The following is a 14,516-nucleotide window of genomic DNA, read 5'->3' as shown; positions in this document are numbered from 1 at the left end:
GTAAAAGTTAAGCTCAACAATGATTTCCTAAGTACAGAGTTTCTGTTTTGTGTGATGGAAAAGCCCCACAAACGGACAGTAGTATCAGGACATACTATCATGAATGTAATAAACCAATATAATTAATGTAATTAATGAATATCATAAGTATAGTTATTGAATGAATGCTGCAAATGTAATCAATGAACATCACAAATGTAATTAATATCATGAGCATAATTACTATCTTGAATGTAATTCATGCCACTGAATTGTGGACTTAAAAATGGTTACAATTACAAACATTATATTCATTTAAAAAAATCAGGCAGAATGTAATCACCATACATTATATGTGTGTATGAAATTGAAGATAGCAATGTTCTAAAATAGAAAGTGGTGATGGTGTCATGGGCCTATGAGGATGCTGGACTAAAGTCTATCAAATTGTGCAAACAGGCAAACTATATACTATGTGAATTATTTGTCAATAAAGATTTTATAAAATGTAAAAAAAAAAAAAAAAAAAAAAAAAAAACCCAAACAACAAAAACCTATAGCTCCATGATAGAGTGCTTGCCTGCCTTGTAAAAGGCTGTAGGGTTTTTTAGGTGTTATATGACATTATGGATTCAGGCCTAAAAGGGCAAAAGTCCAGAGTCCCATCTGCTTCCTGCTTGGCTCCCACACCAGCAGCAGTGTGAAGAAGACCTTGCTACATACACCATCATGGAGAAGCCACTGAGACAGTTCCCATCATGCCTTTCTCCTCTGTCTCTGGCAGCCACAGAAGCCCAGAATCATCCCCATCTGGCTCAACACGCCCTCTGCTGTCCTCCTGTCCTGTCTTACTCAGGTCCTCAAAGTCTGCACTGTGTCCTCTGGAAACCAGTCACTGAAAAAGTCTGTGTTCTCAAACTTCTCTGAACATCCCCTCCCCTCCGATACTCTGATTCTCTTCCAAACACTGGCGTGGCCTTTAGTCTCTCGAGAGGAAGTGTTTTCTGTTCCACCTCCCTACTTCCGGAACCCCGACTTCTAAATTCTGTGACTTCCTCCCCATTTCTTTCAGTGGCCCCAGCTACTCATGTCTGTGATCGAGTCCACCCGGGCCTGAGAACCTGAGTTCAGTCCCCGAGGTCCACACAGGGAAATGAGCCGCAGGCTGTGTTCTGACCTCCACCTGAGTTCTGCAGCAGGTGTTTCTAGCTTCTGTGCAGACTACACGCATGTTGTTACAGACATGCATGCAGGCAAAACACCAGTACACATAAAAAAAAGATGTAGCAGGAATGAAAATATAAGAAATGCTTTTTTATTTCTTTTCTGAAAACTGCTAGTTGAAGATAAAGAATCGAGGCTGGGGGTACAGCTCCGTGGTGGAATGCGTACTCGCTTACGTGAGGTCCTGAGTTTCATTCCTGGAACCAGTCTATCAATCTATCCTTGAGAGTAAGTAAACAGTTGATAAAGTATTCTAGTTAACACTGGTGGTGGTGGGGCAATGGTGTTTCTACCTGTGACCTCAGCACCCAGGCGGTGTGAGCAAGAGGACAAGAGTTCAAGGCCATCCTTGGCTACACAAACAAGTTGAGTGAGCTAAGTCCCAAGCCAGTCTGAACTAAGTGAGGCCAGGTCTCAAAACAACAAAAACTAAACAAATAAAGAATGATAAACTCAGGCCGGTGAGATGGCTCAGCAGGTGAATTTGATCCCTGGAACACACATATGGATAGAAGGAGAGAACTAACACCACAAAGTAGTCCCCGGACCTCCACACACGATGCTTCGGCGTGTGTGCTCGCACGTAACACAGACATTGTGCACACATATACACTCACACAATGGTAATCAAGCTTTGTTGTTGTGTTTTGAGACAGAGTTTCCCTGTGTACCCTTGGCTGTCCTGGATCTCACTCTAGACCAGGCTGGCCTTGAACTCACAGAGATCCACCTGCCTCTGTCTCCAGAGTGCTGGGATTAAAGGCGTGCACCATCGTCGCCCAGCTAATAATCAAATTTTTAATCTACAAACAAGAAGAATGATAGAACTAGGATATTATTGTGTGGAAATCTCCAAGGAAGTAATGAGTGTAGACAACACTCACTGAAGGCTGCTGATAACCCACAAAGACAAACAGTGGGACCCTGTGTGTTACACCGTACACAGCCACGTTCTTTATGCTTCTATTCCAATGAAACTTAGTCTGTTTACATCACATTTGGACCAATAGCAATAAAAAAGAAGCAACGTTAACTGTTAGGCTGGGCGTGGTGTCACACTCCTTTAGTCCCAGAGCTCAGGAGACGGTGCAGTCAGATCTCTTAAACGTCAAGAGCAGCCTGGTTCACAAAGTGAGTGCTAAGCTAGCCAAGGGTACGTAGTAAGACCCTGTCTCAAAAAACAAAAACTTAATTGTTACCTGTAGACCACTGATATATCACTTGCCTAGCATATGCAGCACGCTGGGTTCAATACCCAGCACTGAAAAAAATAAACAAGTAAACAGAGCAATAAAAATAATCTATGGTAGCTGGGCAGTGGTAGCACACACTTTAATCCCAGCACTTGTGAGGCAGAGGCAGGCGGATCTCTGAGTTTGAGGCCAGCCTGGTCTACAGATGGAGTTTCAGGACAGCCAGGGCTGTTACACAGAGAAACACTGTCTCAAAAAACAAAAACAATACATATATTCTTAGGTAACAACTGAGAAGTTCACAGTCAAGAAACTGAAGTGGGGCTGGAGAGCTGACTTAGCACTTAAGAGCACTTCCTGCTCCTCCGGAAGACCCAGGTTCTGTTCCCAGCACCCATAGCAGATGGCTCACAAACATCTCTAATTTCTCCAGCTCCAGGGAATCTCACATCCTCTTGCGGCCTCCACAGGTAACCACATACATGTGCTATACATTCACTTCGATAAACACACACAACCATAAAAATAAGATATGTTTTTAAAAGACATAGAAGCAAAATTCAGTTATGAGTCAGACACTGTTCTCGATTTCTAGGACTTATAAAACAGCTAGAGAAAACTTGGACAATACAACTATAAGCATCATTAAAGTAGGGGAGAAGTTAAAAAAAAAAAATCCAATAGCCAGGTGTGGTAGAGCATTTAATTCTAGCTACTTGGAAGACTGAAGCAGGTTTGAGACCAGCCTGTGCAATTTAGTGAAATCTTGTCTCAAAATAAAATAAGGGAGGGGGGGAGTCTAGGAATATAGCTGAGTAATTGAACATAGCATGTGGAAGGCCTTGGGTTCAATCTCCAGAACCTCCTCTTACACACACACACACACACACACACACACACACACACAGATCCACAACCAGTCCAACTAACAACGATCACCCAGTTTCATGAACTTTCGTCACAACTCTCTCATGGCACAGAGGTGGCACCAAGGACAGGCCCGTGTGCCCAAAAGAAAGTTATTTTCACTTGTTCTTTTTTTGCAGGCAGAGGGTGGTGGTGTGTGTTCGTTCGAGTCAGGTCACCAGTCACCCAGGAGGGCCTCTACTGTCTCCACCGCACTAGTGTTACAGGTGTGATCCCATGTACCTTCATGTCTGTCCCCATTCTCTTACCTATAAAACAGAAGTAACCATCCCCCCCCCCCCGGGGGGGGCTGTTGAGAGAACTAGCTGAGTTTTAGGCTCACTGCGCTCAGCACTGTCCTCCTCTCTTTTCCCATGGCACTTCACCTCGGCCTCTCTCTGTCACCCCTGTCTGCACACATCATCATGTTCCCCCAGAGGACGTCAGTGCAGAGAGGCGCAGAGGAGAGCCCCAGGCGCTCTGGCCCGTACCTCACCCAGGGCACTGTCCTTGTCCTGGCACATTGCCAGCAGATAGACGGAGGCTTTGCAGACCACTGGCGGAGGGCACTCGCCCTGGTCCTGCACAGACAAAAGGAAGCTCTGCACGGCCACAAATAACTCTGCCTCGGGGACAAACCTGTTGACCAAGAAGAGCCTGAGTGAGAAGGGCAGAGTGGCCAGGCCAGTGGAGCCCCATCCTCCCTCAACTCAGTGTCCTTCCCCAGCATGCCCACAGCCTGAGGCTGCCATGCACACACAGTGTGTTGTGTAGACTTCCAGAGCATGTCACACATGTGCAATACACAATGCACTCAAATGCATGTGCACAGATGAACGTGCATACATACATACATACATGCATTCATTACGCGGAACTGGGCTACAGACGAAAGCCCCAGGACTCACACCACCGTTGGCCCTGAGAACTGACCTGTCCTCATGGATGTGAGCCAGGTAGAAGAGGAGCAGGAGGCAGTATTGTCTCTGGCGTGCGGCGACCTCCACATACTGGCGACCTGACAGGAAGGCAAGGCTTTCTGGGGTCCGGCTGCTGATCTGGGGCAACCCATGCTGCAGGAACTCAGACACTGCAGAGAGTTCTGGGAGGGAGCGGGCAGGGGAAGGCCACAAAGAGAACACAGGAAAGCAGGTAATGACGCCTGAGAACCATTGCATGTGGAGGCTACACAGGGCACCAAGGGTAACACCAAGGGACTCAGAGGTTCCTTTCCCCTTATGCAGCATTCATTCACTCACTCACTCACTCACTCATTCACTCACTCACTCAGTCATTCCTCTGATGTCTGTTCACTGAGTGGCCACTCTCCATCAGACTGTGAAACCTCTCGGAGCCCCCCGAAGGGAACAATTGATGAGACAAACAGTTGCAGACAAATGGTCAGTGCCATGTTCCAGTGTGGAAAGAGTAAATCAGGCCACCTAGGGTGGAGAGGGCAACCTTAAGGGGCAGAAAATCATAGAGGAAAAGCAGAAAACAGGCAGGCAAGAGAGAGAGAGAAATGTCCAAGGGACAGGAAGCAAGCTGTTTGGAGACCCAGAGCCATAGGCGGACACATTTCTGTTCAGTGTGAACATGTGTGGGGCATCAGGGACTATAGGATCAGGTGACTGCAAAAGACGCCATATGCTGCTTAAAGAATTCGAACATTAGCCGCCGGGCACATTAGTACTTTGGCAGGGTGGGGTGGTACATGCAGTTCCTGTTACACATTGGAGACACATCAGGATGGTTGAAGTAGAAGGGAAGACAGCCTGGGCTACTTAGTGAGAGCCTCTCTCCAAAAAAAAAAAAAAAAAAAAAAAAAAAAAAAAAAAAAAAAAAAAAAAAAAAATCAAGGGCTGGAGAGATGGCTCAGAGGTTAAGAGCACTGACTGCTCTTGCAGAGGTCCTGAGTTTAATTCTCAGAAACCACATGGTAGCTCACTAACCACCTAATGGCATCTGGTGCCCTCTTCTGGCACGCAGGCATATATGCAGATAGACTACTGTATATACAATAAATAAATAAATCTTTAAAAATATCAAAACAAAACAAAATAGCAAAAGCCATTTGTATGTTCTCCTGGGAGCAGAGATCCTAGTTTTCTTATGGAACCTGTTTTACAAAGAAGGGTAGCAGAGGAATAGAAAATGAAAGGATCTCAGAGCTCCTGGCAAGTTACCGATCACCCTTACTGTCCACATTTCACCAAAGGCCAGCGACCTCTCCCCCCACTGTCTGACGCTGCTCCACAGACTGCGAGGACCACAGCTGAAGAGCAGAGGAAGTAAGATGCTAAAACCTCCCATGTAGCTACGTCAGCAGTGAGTGGAGACAGGTTGGAGCATGCGCAACTAGAAGCAGGTATCCAAGCTGATGGCCAGCTGAGAGACCACATCCTGCTAAGGCCAAGTCCTAAACACACAGAGGTGATCCCCCAAACAACAGGGTAGCACAGCGAATCAGGTATTCTAATTCCAATTCACCTCCCTTTCCACCAACCTGCTCCATAACAAGATAAGTGTCCTGGAGCCTCACACATCCGCCTGCCTGCCTGCCCTCTCCTGTGACACAAACAGGAAAAGGAAACGAAGCTGTGAGTGTGGGGGTAAGTCAAATGCTCGCTGGCATTCTGAGGTCTGACAAGTGCCCAGTGCCCAAGAGAATGGGTGAAAGGGGTTTTCTTGACAAAGGAGGGGGTGTGAGGGACCAGCCACGGTGATGTGGTGGCCAACACAGTCTCTGTCACCCCAGCAGAGGCACTGTGGTCTTCTCTCTGCAAGCTATACCTGAGCTGCAGACTGCTGGGAAACATGCAGCCAAGACTGGCCAGGGTAATGAAAGAATCGGGACCCAGGTCATGCTGGAAGTAGTGAAATGCTCGCCTGGACTCCCGGCTGTCTCGGCGCGGTGTGTGAGAAAGGGAACGGACGGGGCGGGGGAGACAGGGGAGCAGAGGATGACACAGAATCTTCATCGTGATAAAAGGAGGAAATACACTCAACACCAAGTCTAACCCGCAAAGACGGGATAATATGAGTGAGTACATAAAACATTGATCGCCTTATGTTATACTAAATGAGAAGTCCAGATTAGGGGAAATTCACAGGAAATAACACTGTAATCATTGTTTGACCTACCTTTGCCTCTCCAGGCATAGGGGAGAATTTGGTGAATACTCAACAAAAGAGAAGACTTCTAACATGAGACCTACCTACACCCACTGTTCTTCCCGCCTGGGTCCTGCACGGCTCTCCTTTGGTCCCCTGTCTGGCACGGCCTCCTCTCCTGTCTTCTCCCATCCCTTTGCCCACTTTTATTTCTTTCACAGTGCTATCCATCCCTGACATTGCATCTAGTGTATAATGTCTGCCTTTCTCACTGGAAGAGAACAGGGCTTCGTCTCCCCAGCTCTTTGAGCAGCACCTGGAATACAGGCTGGCACACCATGTATGCACAAGAACTACTTCATGAATGAACAGAGAAATGGAACAGATGATTCGAGAGACAGTGAGTCCTGAGCTGGATGTAGACCAGCAAAGTGCTGATGATGTAGAGGAGACACTTGGGAGAGAGGATTTAGACCAGATAAGCTTCACGGTCTTTCTCAATTGTCTGGAGTCTAACATCCCAGGAACCTTGGATCCCCCCAGTTTCTCTACTGTTATTCCCCTCTCCTTAGAAATCGATCTAGAGCCGGGCAGTGGTGGCGCACGCCTTTAATCCCAGCACTCCGGAGGCAAAGGCAGGCGGATCTCTGTGAGTTCGAGGCCAGCCTGGGCTACCAAGTGAGTTCCAGGAAAGGCGCAAAGCTACACAGAGAAACCCTGTCTCGAAAAACAAAAAAAAAAAAAAAAAAAAAAAAAAGAAAAGAAATCGATCTAGAATTCCATCAGGGCAGCTTCCAGCAAAGAGGTCTCATTGTATTGGCTCATTATCCAGCCAATCAGCAGGACTTCCAGACTGAAAACATTGTATTGGCTTATTATCCAGCCAATCAGCAGGACTTCCAGACTGAAAACTGTCATGGGATTCAGGAGTGGTCAGGTCACTTCATCTCACCTTCTTGGGAGGGCGGTTTTGTCTTCTCGGGAGCTGAGAGGAGACTGAGGCACAGGTAGTAGAGGAAACTGGAACACACCTGATTTAGGGATGAGTGACTTAAAGGGAGAAGGGAGAAGGAAAGAGACAGCATTACTACTTTAGCCCCAACACCGTTAACCCCGACATGTGCTAAGACATCACTGCCTTGTACCAGAGCCCAGTGAAAGCCTAACCATGGCCACAGCAGAGGAGACCCTACGGTGGCTATGGAAAGCGAGTAGTTGGGGAGAGAAACTGGAGATGGCTCAGTGGTTAAGGGCATTTGCTGATCTTGCAAAGGACCCAGGTTCGGTTCCCAGCACCCATGACGGACAGCACATAACGACTAGTTCTAAGGGTCCCAATGCCCTCTTTTGCCTCCACAGGCACAGCATTCATACAGACAAGTAGGTACCCACATACACATAAAATAAAAACAAGAAATATTTTAAAGTAAATATGGAACCAGCTGCCACATTTGCAATAGGCACCTGGCTCATATGGAATCACTGAAAGCTTCCTCAAAAAATAAATTAAGGAAGGCTACCTGTTGTAGAATCTTATTTTAAGATGTGTTACATTTGTTTATGCTGTGGAACATTTGTTTAATGATGCAATGAGCCAGGCGGTGATGGCGCACGCCTTTAATCCCAGCACTCGGGAGGCAGAGGCAGGCGGATCTCTGTGAGTTCGAGGCCAGCCTGGGCTACAGAGTGAGTTCCAGGGAAAAAGAAAGAAAGAAAGAAGGAAGGAAGGAAGGAAGGAAGGAAGGAAGGAAGGAAGGAAGGAAAATGGAGAAGTTCAGAGGCAAAAGGTAGATAGGATAATTTTAAGAAAAGCTGGCAAGAAACAAGCCAAGCTAAGGCCAGGCATTTATAAGTAATAATAAGCCTCCATGTGTGATTTATTTGGAAGCTGGGTGGTGGGCCCCCAGAGAGCTAAGAGTAAAAAAGTAAAGAAAACAACCAACAAGAGCTACCCAAACCTACAAATGAGAGAAAGAAAGGGCTAAGGAGTAGTACAGATGTAATGAGCTGCCAGACATGGTAGTACATAATTCCAGCACTCCAAGGCCGAGGCAGGAGGATAGCCACAAAATCCAGCCTGGGGTAGACCATTTTCAAAAAGAAGAAAGGAGAAGAAAGAGAAGAGGAGGAGAAGGAGGAAGAGGAGGAGGGGAAGGAAGAGGATGAGAAAGAAGATGGACAGGAAGAAGAGGAAGAGGAAGAAAAGATGACGACGACACTGAATTGCAGTTTTGACTTTGAACCCAGACTGATTCCTGAACACTCTCTTGAATGTGGGTGCTCTATTCAACGCTATGGAAGCAGAGCCACATGTGACACTGTGGTCACTTCTAAGCTCTGGACAGTGGCAAACCCCAGATGGGAAGGTACAGAGGGGTGCTCTAGAAAACTAGCAAGACACCGAAACAGTGATATCCACCATGAACAAAGATTGATCCTTTGAAATTGCTGGGCTGGCAACAACTACAAGTTGAGAAATATTGTATCCTTTCACCTCTGAGGGCCTTGGTTTCTCCATTTAAATGAGATTACACAAATGATCTCCAAGAGCCTGTGATATTTAGCTTTCACTGTTAAGCTGACACCACCTAGACTCTCCTAGAAGAGTCTCAGGGAGAGGTTATCTACATTCGGTTAGTCTTTGGGCACATCCTTGAAGATTGTGTTAACTGGTGTAGGAAGACTGAGTCCACTGTGGGTGGTACCATTCCTAGGCAGGGGGTCCTGAACCGTGTGACAATAAAGAATGCAAACAGCGTAAGCAACCAAGCGAGTGAGCATGGACGCGTTCATTTGTCTCTTCCCTTGACTGTGGGTACGATGTGACTAGCTGTTTGAAGGACCTGCCGCCTTCGCTTCCCCACTCTGAGCTGAAACATGCCCTTTCCTCCCCTACGTTGTCTTATCAGGGTGTCTTATCGCAGCGGCAGACACGAAACTGGGGCAGGGCCCTTCCAGCTTTGATGTGACAGCTGCCCACTTACACACGGCCTTTCCGTAGCAGATGAAACTCAACTTACAAAAGGACCTCCAGCTCATGTGTTGGTCGCTAGGCAACACTGACACTGTTTCCAACACACCAGGGTCCCATGACTAACACCAACCAGACACTTGCACTTGCCCAGTCAAAAAATTTTCTGGCCCCTTGCTGTTCAGTTCTGCCAGGGACCATACATACCTCTGGCCACTGCAGAACCTGGCCTTCAGCTCCAGGGTCAGTCGTATGAATGACGAGTCAGCTTGGGAGAAGTGGGAAGAAGGCAGAGCTGTTCAAACCAGGTTTGTCACAGAAACTTCCAGGTGTTGGTGTCAGAGTACTGGTTTTGTAGTCATGGGGTCTGGCTCACCAGGATCTAGTAGTAGTAACTTCTGAAACTCTGCTTTGAATATCTTTACCCCATAGGTTGGGAATAAGTACATCTTTTTGTTGGTTTGTTTGTTTGTTTGTTTGAAACAGGATCTCACTGTGAAGACCTGGCTGTCTGGGAACTTGCTCTGTAAACCAGGCTGGTCTTCAACTCACAGAGACCCACCTGCCTCTGCCTCCCAACAGTGTGCTCCGCCCCAGGCACCACCACCTCCACCACCTGGTGGGCATAAGTACACCTAACAAATGCTTCCCTCACCTCCTTCCTCTCTCAATTATGCTCTCCTGTCCCCTGGAACTTTCTAAAGGCACCAGGAAGGACATGGCTGCTTCTACCCTTCGTCCCATCGTTGGAGAAAACACTCTAGTTTCAGACTCGGACAGAACAGTGGTCATCGCTGCCTATCCCCATCTCTATGTGGCCTCTGTGAAGGAGACTGGATCTCACACCACAGACCTGACAACAGCTTCTGTCTGAGCTAGTGTCCCTGGTCCAGGCCGGTCCACCACAAGACTGGGCTTTCACTCCGAGCACCCACATCAAGTGGCTCACAAGTGCCTGTAGCTCCAGCTCCAGGGAGTCCATGCCCTCTTCTGGCTCCATCTGCTACTATGAGCATATACCCTAAACACACACACACACACACACACACACACGCACGCACGCACGCACGCACGCACGCACGCACGCGCACGCCTCAAAAACAATCTTTCAAAAAGAAAGAAAGCTCTAAATACACATTCACCGGATTTGAAAGCAAACTTTTCACTCACAGTATAACCTTGGGCAAGTTACTTCATCTCCCTGATACTCAGTCTATTCCTCACTTCAATGAGGATTGTGTAATTCCAACGAGTTTTCAATCAATCATTATACGTAAAGCATCTCAAACAGTGTCTCACATGGTAAGAACCTAAATTATTAAATTTATTAAGGATGGAGAAGGCTAAAAAAAAAAAAAAAAAAGCCCAGAAGCCACATGGCCAGTAACATGGCTCAGGGAATAAAGGCATCTGCTACCAAGACTGACGACCTGAGTTGGATCCTCAGGACCCACACAGAAAAGTAGAGATGATTTATGCAAGTTGTCCCTTGATGTGCGCATGTACACACACACACACACACACACACACACACACACAATCTAGATGGATGGATGGATGGATGGATGGATGGATGGATGGATGATGAATGATGAACGAATAATAAAATAGGAAGAAATCTTGGCACACCAACAAACAGTAGCTTCTACACAGAGTGAGACTGCACCCATACAAGACACTTGGAGGTATGTTAAGACCTTTTTCAGTTTTCACAATGACTAATACCCTAGCATCCAGTACTCAGAAATCAGAGATCCTGGGGCTGGAGAGACGACGCAGCAGTAAAGAGCACATACCATTCTTGCAGAGAATCTAAGTTCAGTTCTCAACACCCCTGTCAGGTGACCCCTAACTCCAGCCAGCTTCAGGGGATCCAACACCCTCTTCTGGCCTCTGCAAACACCTGCACTCACATGCATAAAACCTCACCCATCCGTATCAGCACAACCACACATATCCATGAAATTCATTGAATTTTTTATGATTTTTATGATCTTTAAAATAGTTTTGCCGGGCAGTGGTGATGCATACATTTAACCCCACACTCAGGGAGGCAGAAGCAGGTGGATCTCTGAGTTCAACACCAGCCTGGTCTACAAAGTGAGTTCCAGGACAGCCAGGGCTACACAGAGAAACCTTGTCTCAAAAAAACAAAAATAAATAAAATTAATTCATTAATTAAATTTAATTAAGTATTTTTATTATTTTTTATAAATTTTCATTACATGTAACTTAAAAATAAATCTTGACCAAAAAGAAAAGAAGCCAGAGCCCCTACACATCATTTGCAGTCTCAGGGGATATGGTATATGAAAGGAATGGGGGAGCCAGGAGTGGCGGCACATGCCTTTAATCCCAGCACTCGGGAGGCAGAGGCAGGTGGATCTCTGTAAGTTCAAGGCCAGCCTGGTCTACAGAGCGAATTCTAGGACAGCCAGAGCTATATAGTGAGATCCTGTCTCAAAAAGAAAGAGAGAGGGAGAGAGGAGGGAGGAGGGGGGGGGGGGGGGGAGGGAGGGAGGGAGGAAGGGAGGAAGGAGGAAGGAAGGAAGGGGGAAAGGATTGTGCTTCGAACCTCCTGGACTTCTAGACAACACTGAAAGCATCAGTAAGTTGGGAAACTGACTTCAATGGCTTTGATTGCCCCATGATTCTCCCACCACTCAACACTGGACAGAGACAAGGATATACAGTTTAACAGACATGCAAATGTCCGCTTTAGCTCATGCTTTCTCGAGCACTCTCAACAGCTGCTGACGGGGCTCACCTTCCCTACAGCCACCCATAATGACCTGCCACCTACCAAGCTTCCTGGAGAACTTCACCTTCATGTGGGGAACGATGACAAAGAGGCTGTGCAGAATGGAGAGGAAAACCTCCATCAGGCTGGGGTGCGTGGCCTCCTCTGAGTACCTCTGAAAGAAGCAGAAGGGAGAACACAACAGGCCCGAGTCTCCGGAGAAGACATCTTCAGAAACTGGCATCAAAACTACCGAGTTCAGATAACCGCTTTCCTTTGATCAACACAAGAAAATCCAGGGATTCTGAAGTCACAAACCTACACCTAAGGACTGACTCTGCCAGCAGATGGTACCAGACACTTCACCTCCCTGGCCTCTGCTCTACCCCCTCCCCACAAATAAGAACAGGAACTCCTGCCTCCTAGGAACAGAGAGTTATAACGTACAAAGGCGCTTTCTAGGCCATAATGTAGGGTGACACGTTTCTCTCGCTACAGTTACAATTTCAATAGTAATATAGAAGTCACCTGCCTTCACTCCCTGCACCCCCCCCCCAGACAGGGTTTCTCTGTGTAGCCTGGCTGTCCAGGAACTCACTCTGCAGACCAGACTGGCCTCAAACTCACAGAGATCCACCTGCCTCTGCCTCCTGAGTGCTGGGATTAAAGGCATGCACCACCACCTGGCTTTTTGAGTTTTTTAAATCCATGTGATCCTAGGACAGTCATGAGAGAGGCTGATATAGTACCTCAGGATTAAAGTTAAAGGAATCTGTCTACTATCAAGGCCAAGCGCAATTCAGGGCCACCTCTTTAATGTCCTTAGACAGTCATGTTCTCCTCTTTGAATTTCAGTTCCTATGTGTGAACAGCTGGGACCCTTAAGACATTATTCTTGGACATGCCAGTCCTTTAGTTTTAAAACAAAACATTTAAATACATATATATTATTATAAAAGTAGTAGTTGGGGGTAGTGGCACATGCCTTTAATCCCAACACTAGGAAGCAAAGGCAAGTAGCTCTCTAGTTAGAGGCCAGCCTGGTCTACATAGCAAGTTCCAGGCCAGCCAGAACTACACAGTAAGACTGTCTCAAAAACATAAAACCAAATAATAATAAGTATGCACTTATTAAAGAAAAATCTACAAAAATAAAGGCAAGTAGAAAGCAGGAATAACATAATAACTATAATCCACCCTGACTAACAAGGGAATCTTGACAGGCTCACAGGATGCTCAAACCCTCAGAAAATGAGGACTCTCGGTGACTCCAGAGCCAACCACTCTGCAACCTGCTCCCCCATCATCTTTTTTAACCTCTGAGCCATCTCTCCAGCCCACCCCACCCCCATCATCTTAATCCTAGGTCAACTATAAACAAAGCTCTGTGGGACCAGGTCTCATTTCGGACTCGTATCTCCGATTTGTGGAACACACATGTCCTTACTGAAGCAAGGATCATATATATTCACTGTTGCTAACTACTCAGGAGGGAAGAAAACAAGAAAATCTATAAAGATGAGATTACATGCTCTTTCTCAGCACTGTAATGCACTTGCTTTCTTTTTTTTTTTCTTTTTTTTTTTTTTTTTTTTTTTTTTTTTTTTTTTTTTTTTTTTTTTTTTTTTTTTTTTTTTGAGTCAGGGTCTCTCTACATAGCTCTAGCTGTCCTGGAATTCACTACTGGGATAGCCTCAAAATCACAGAGTTCCGCTTGCCTCTGCCTCCTGAGTGCTGGAATTAAATGTGTGCACCACCAGGCCTGGCACATGCTTTCTAACAGCAGAAGAGCATCAGTCAGAAATTAAGGAGTATAGTTTAGTAGCAGACACTGGTTGCATGTGTAAGGTCTGAGGCAGGGGAGAGATATTAGGGAAACGTCTAATACCCTTCTTCCATGGCCACAGGGATGGAATTACACAGTGCCTGTAAGACAAGCACCACATTACAAACATCACCTGCATATTATTTTTGCTGTTGCTCGTTTCACTGTTTTCTTCCGATGAATCTATTAGTTTTATAATGAAATGCACTGTCTTTTTATACCCAGAGTAAAGGTGGCTGCAAAGAATACCATGGCTAGGGCCCGAGGGCTAGCTGACTAGTCCCCCAGGTCCACGCTGCCTGCGGAGAAGAGCCTACCATCATCATAGGGATACACTGGGAGTCACAGGCTCGGAGAAGAAATTCTGAGAAGGCCTCCAAGGTATCTTCCTTCTCTGCACCGGGAGCCGTGAAGGGATTCTCCTGGGCGCAAGGCTCACCTTGGAATTCCACAGCCAACCTGCGAAACCAGTATGTAGGCTTATTAACACCCATGCACCATAAGAGGAAGTACCCTCTTAGACTGAGCTCAGAATTCGGGGAAAGTATTCCCACCCTCAGTGGG

At 46.5% G+C, this 14,516-nt stretch overlaps 1 protein-coding gene across 1 annotated transcript in view; it reads right to left on the bottom strand.

Annotated features, from left to right (window-relative positions):
- Positions 1 to 14,516, bottom strand: part of LOC114694314 (meiosis inhibitor protein 1) — a 42,964-nt gene that overhangs the window by 20,677 nt on the left and 7,771 nt on the right. The window contains 6 exon segments of the mRNA XM_028871236.2: positions 3,794 to 3,941; positions 4,236 to 4,404; positions 7,369 to 7,466; positions 9,595 to 9,655; positions 12,191 to 12,302; positions 14,270 to 14,411. Coding sequence (XP_028727069.2) covers positions 3,794 to 3,941; positions 4,236 to 4,404; positions 7,369 to 7,466; positions 9,595 to 9,655; positions 12,191 to 12,302; positions 14,270 to 14,411 — 730 coding nt within the window.

The sequence above is a fragment of the Peromyscus leucopus genome, chromosome 20 (assembly GCF_004664715.2).
Source record: "Peromyscus leucopus breed LL Stock chromosome 20, UCI_PerLeu_2.1, whole genome shotgun sequence".
In the NCBI taxonomy this organism is placed as follows: Eukaryota; Metazoa; Chordata; class Mammalia; order Rodentia; family Cricetidae; genus Peromyscus; species Peromyscus leucopus.
Note: the sequence above shows the minus strand (reverse complement) of the source record. Positions and strands in the feature narration are given on the sequence as shown.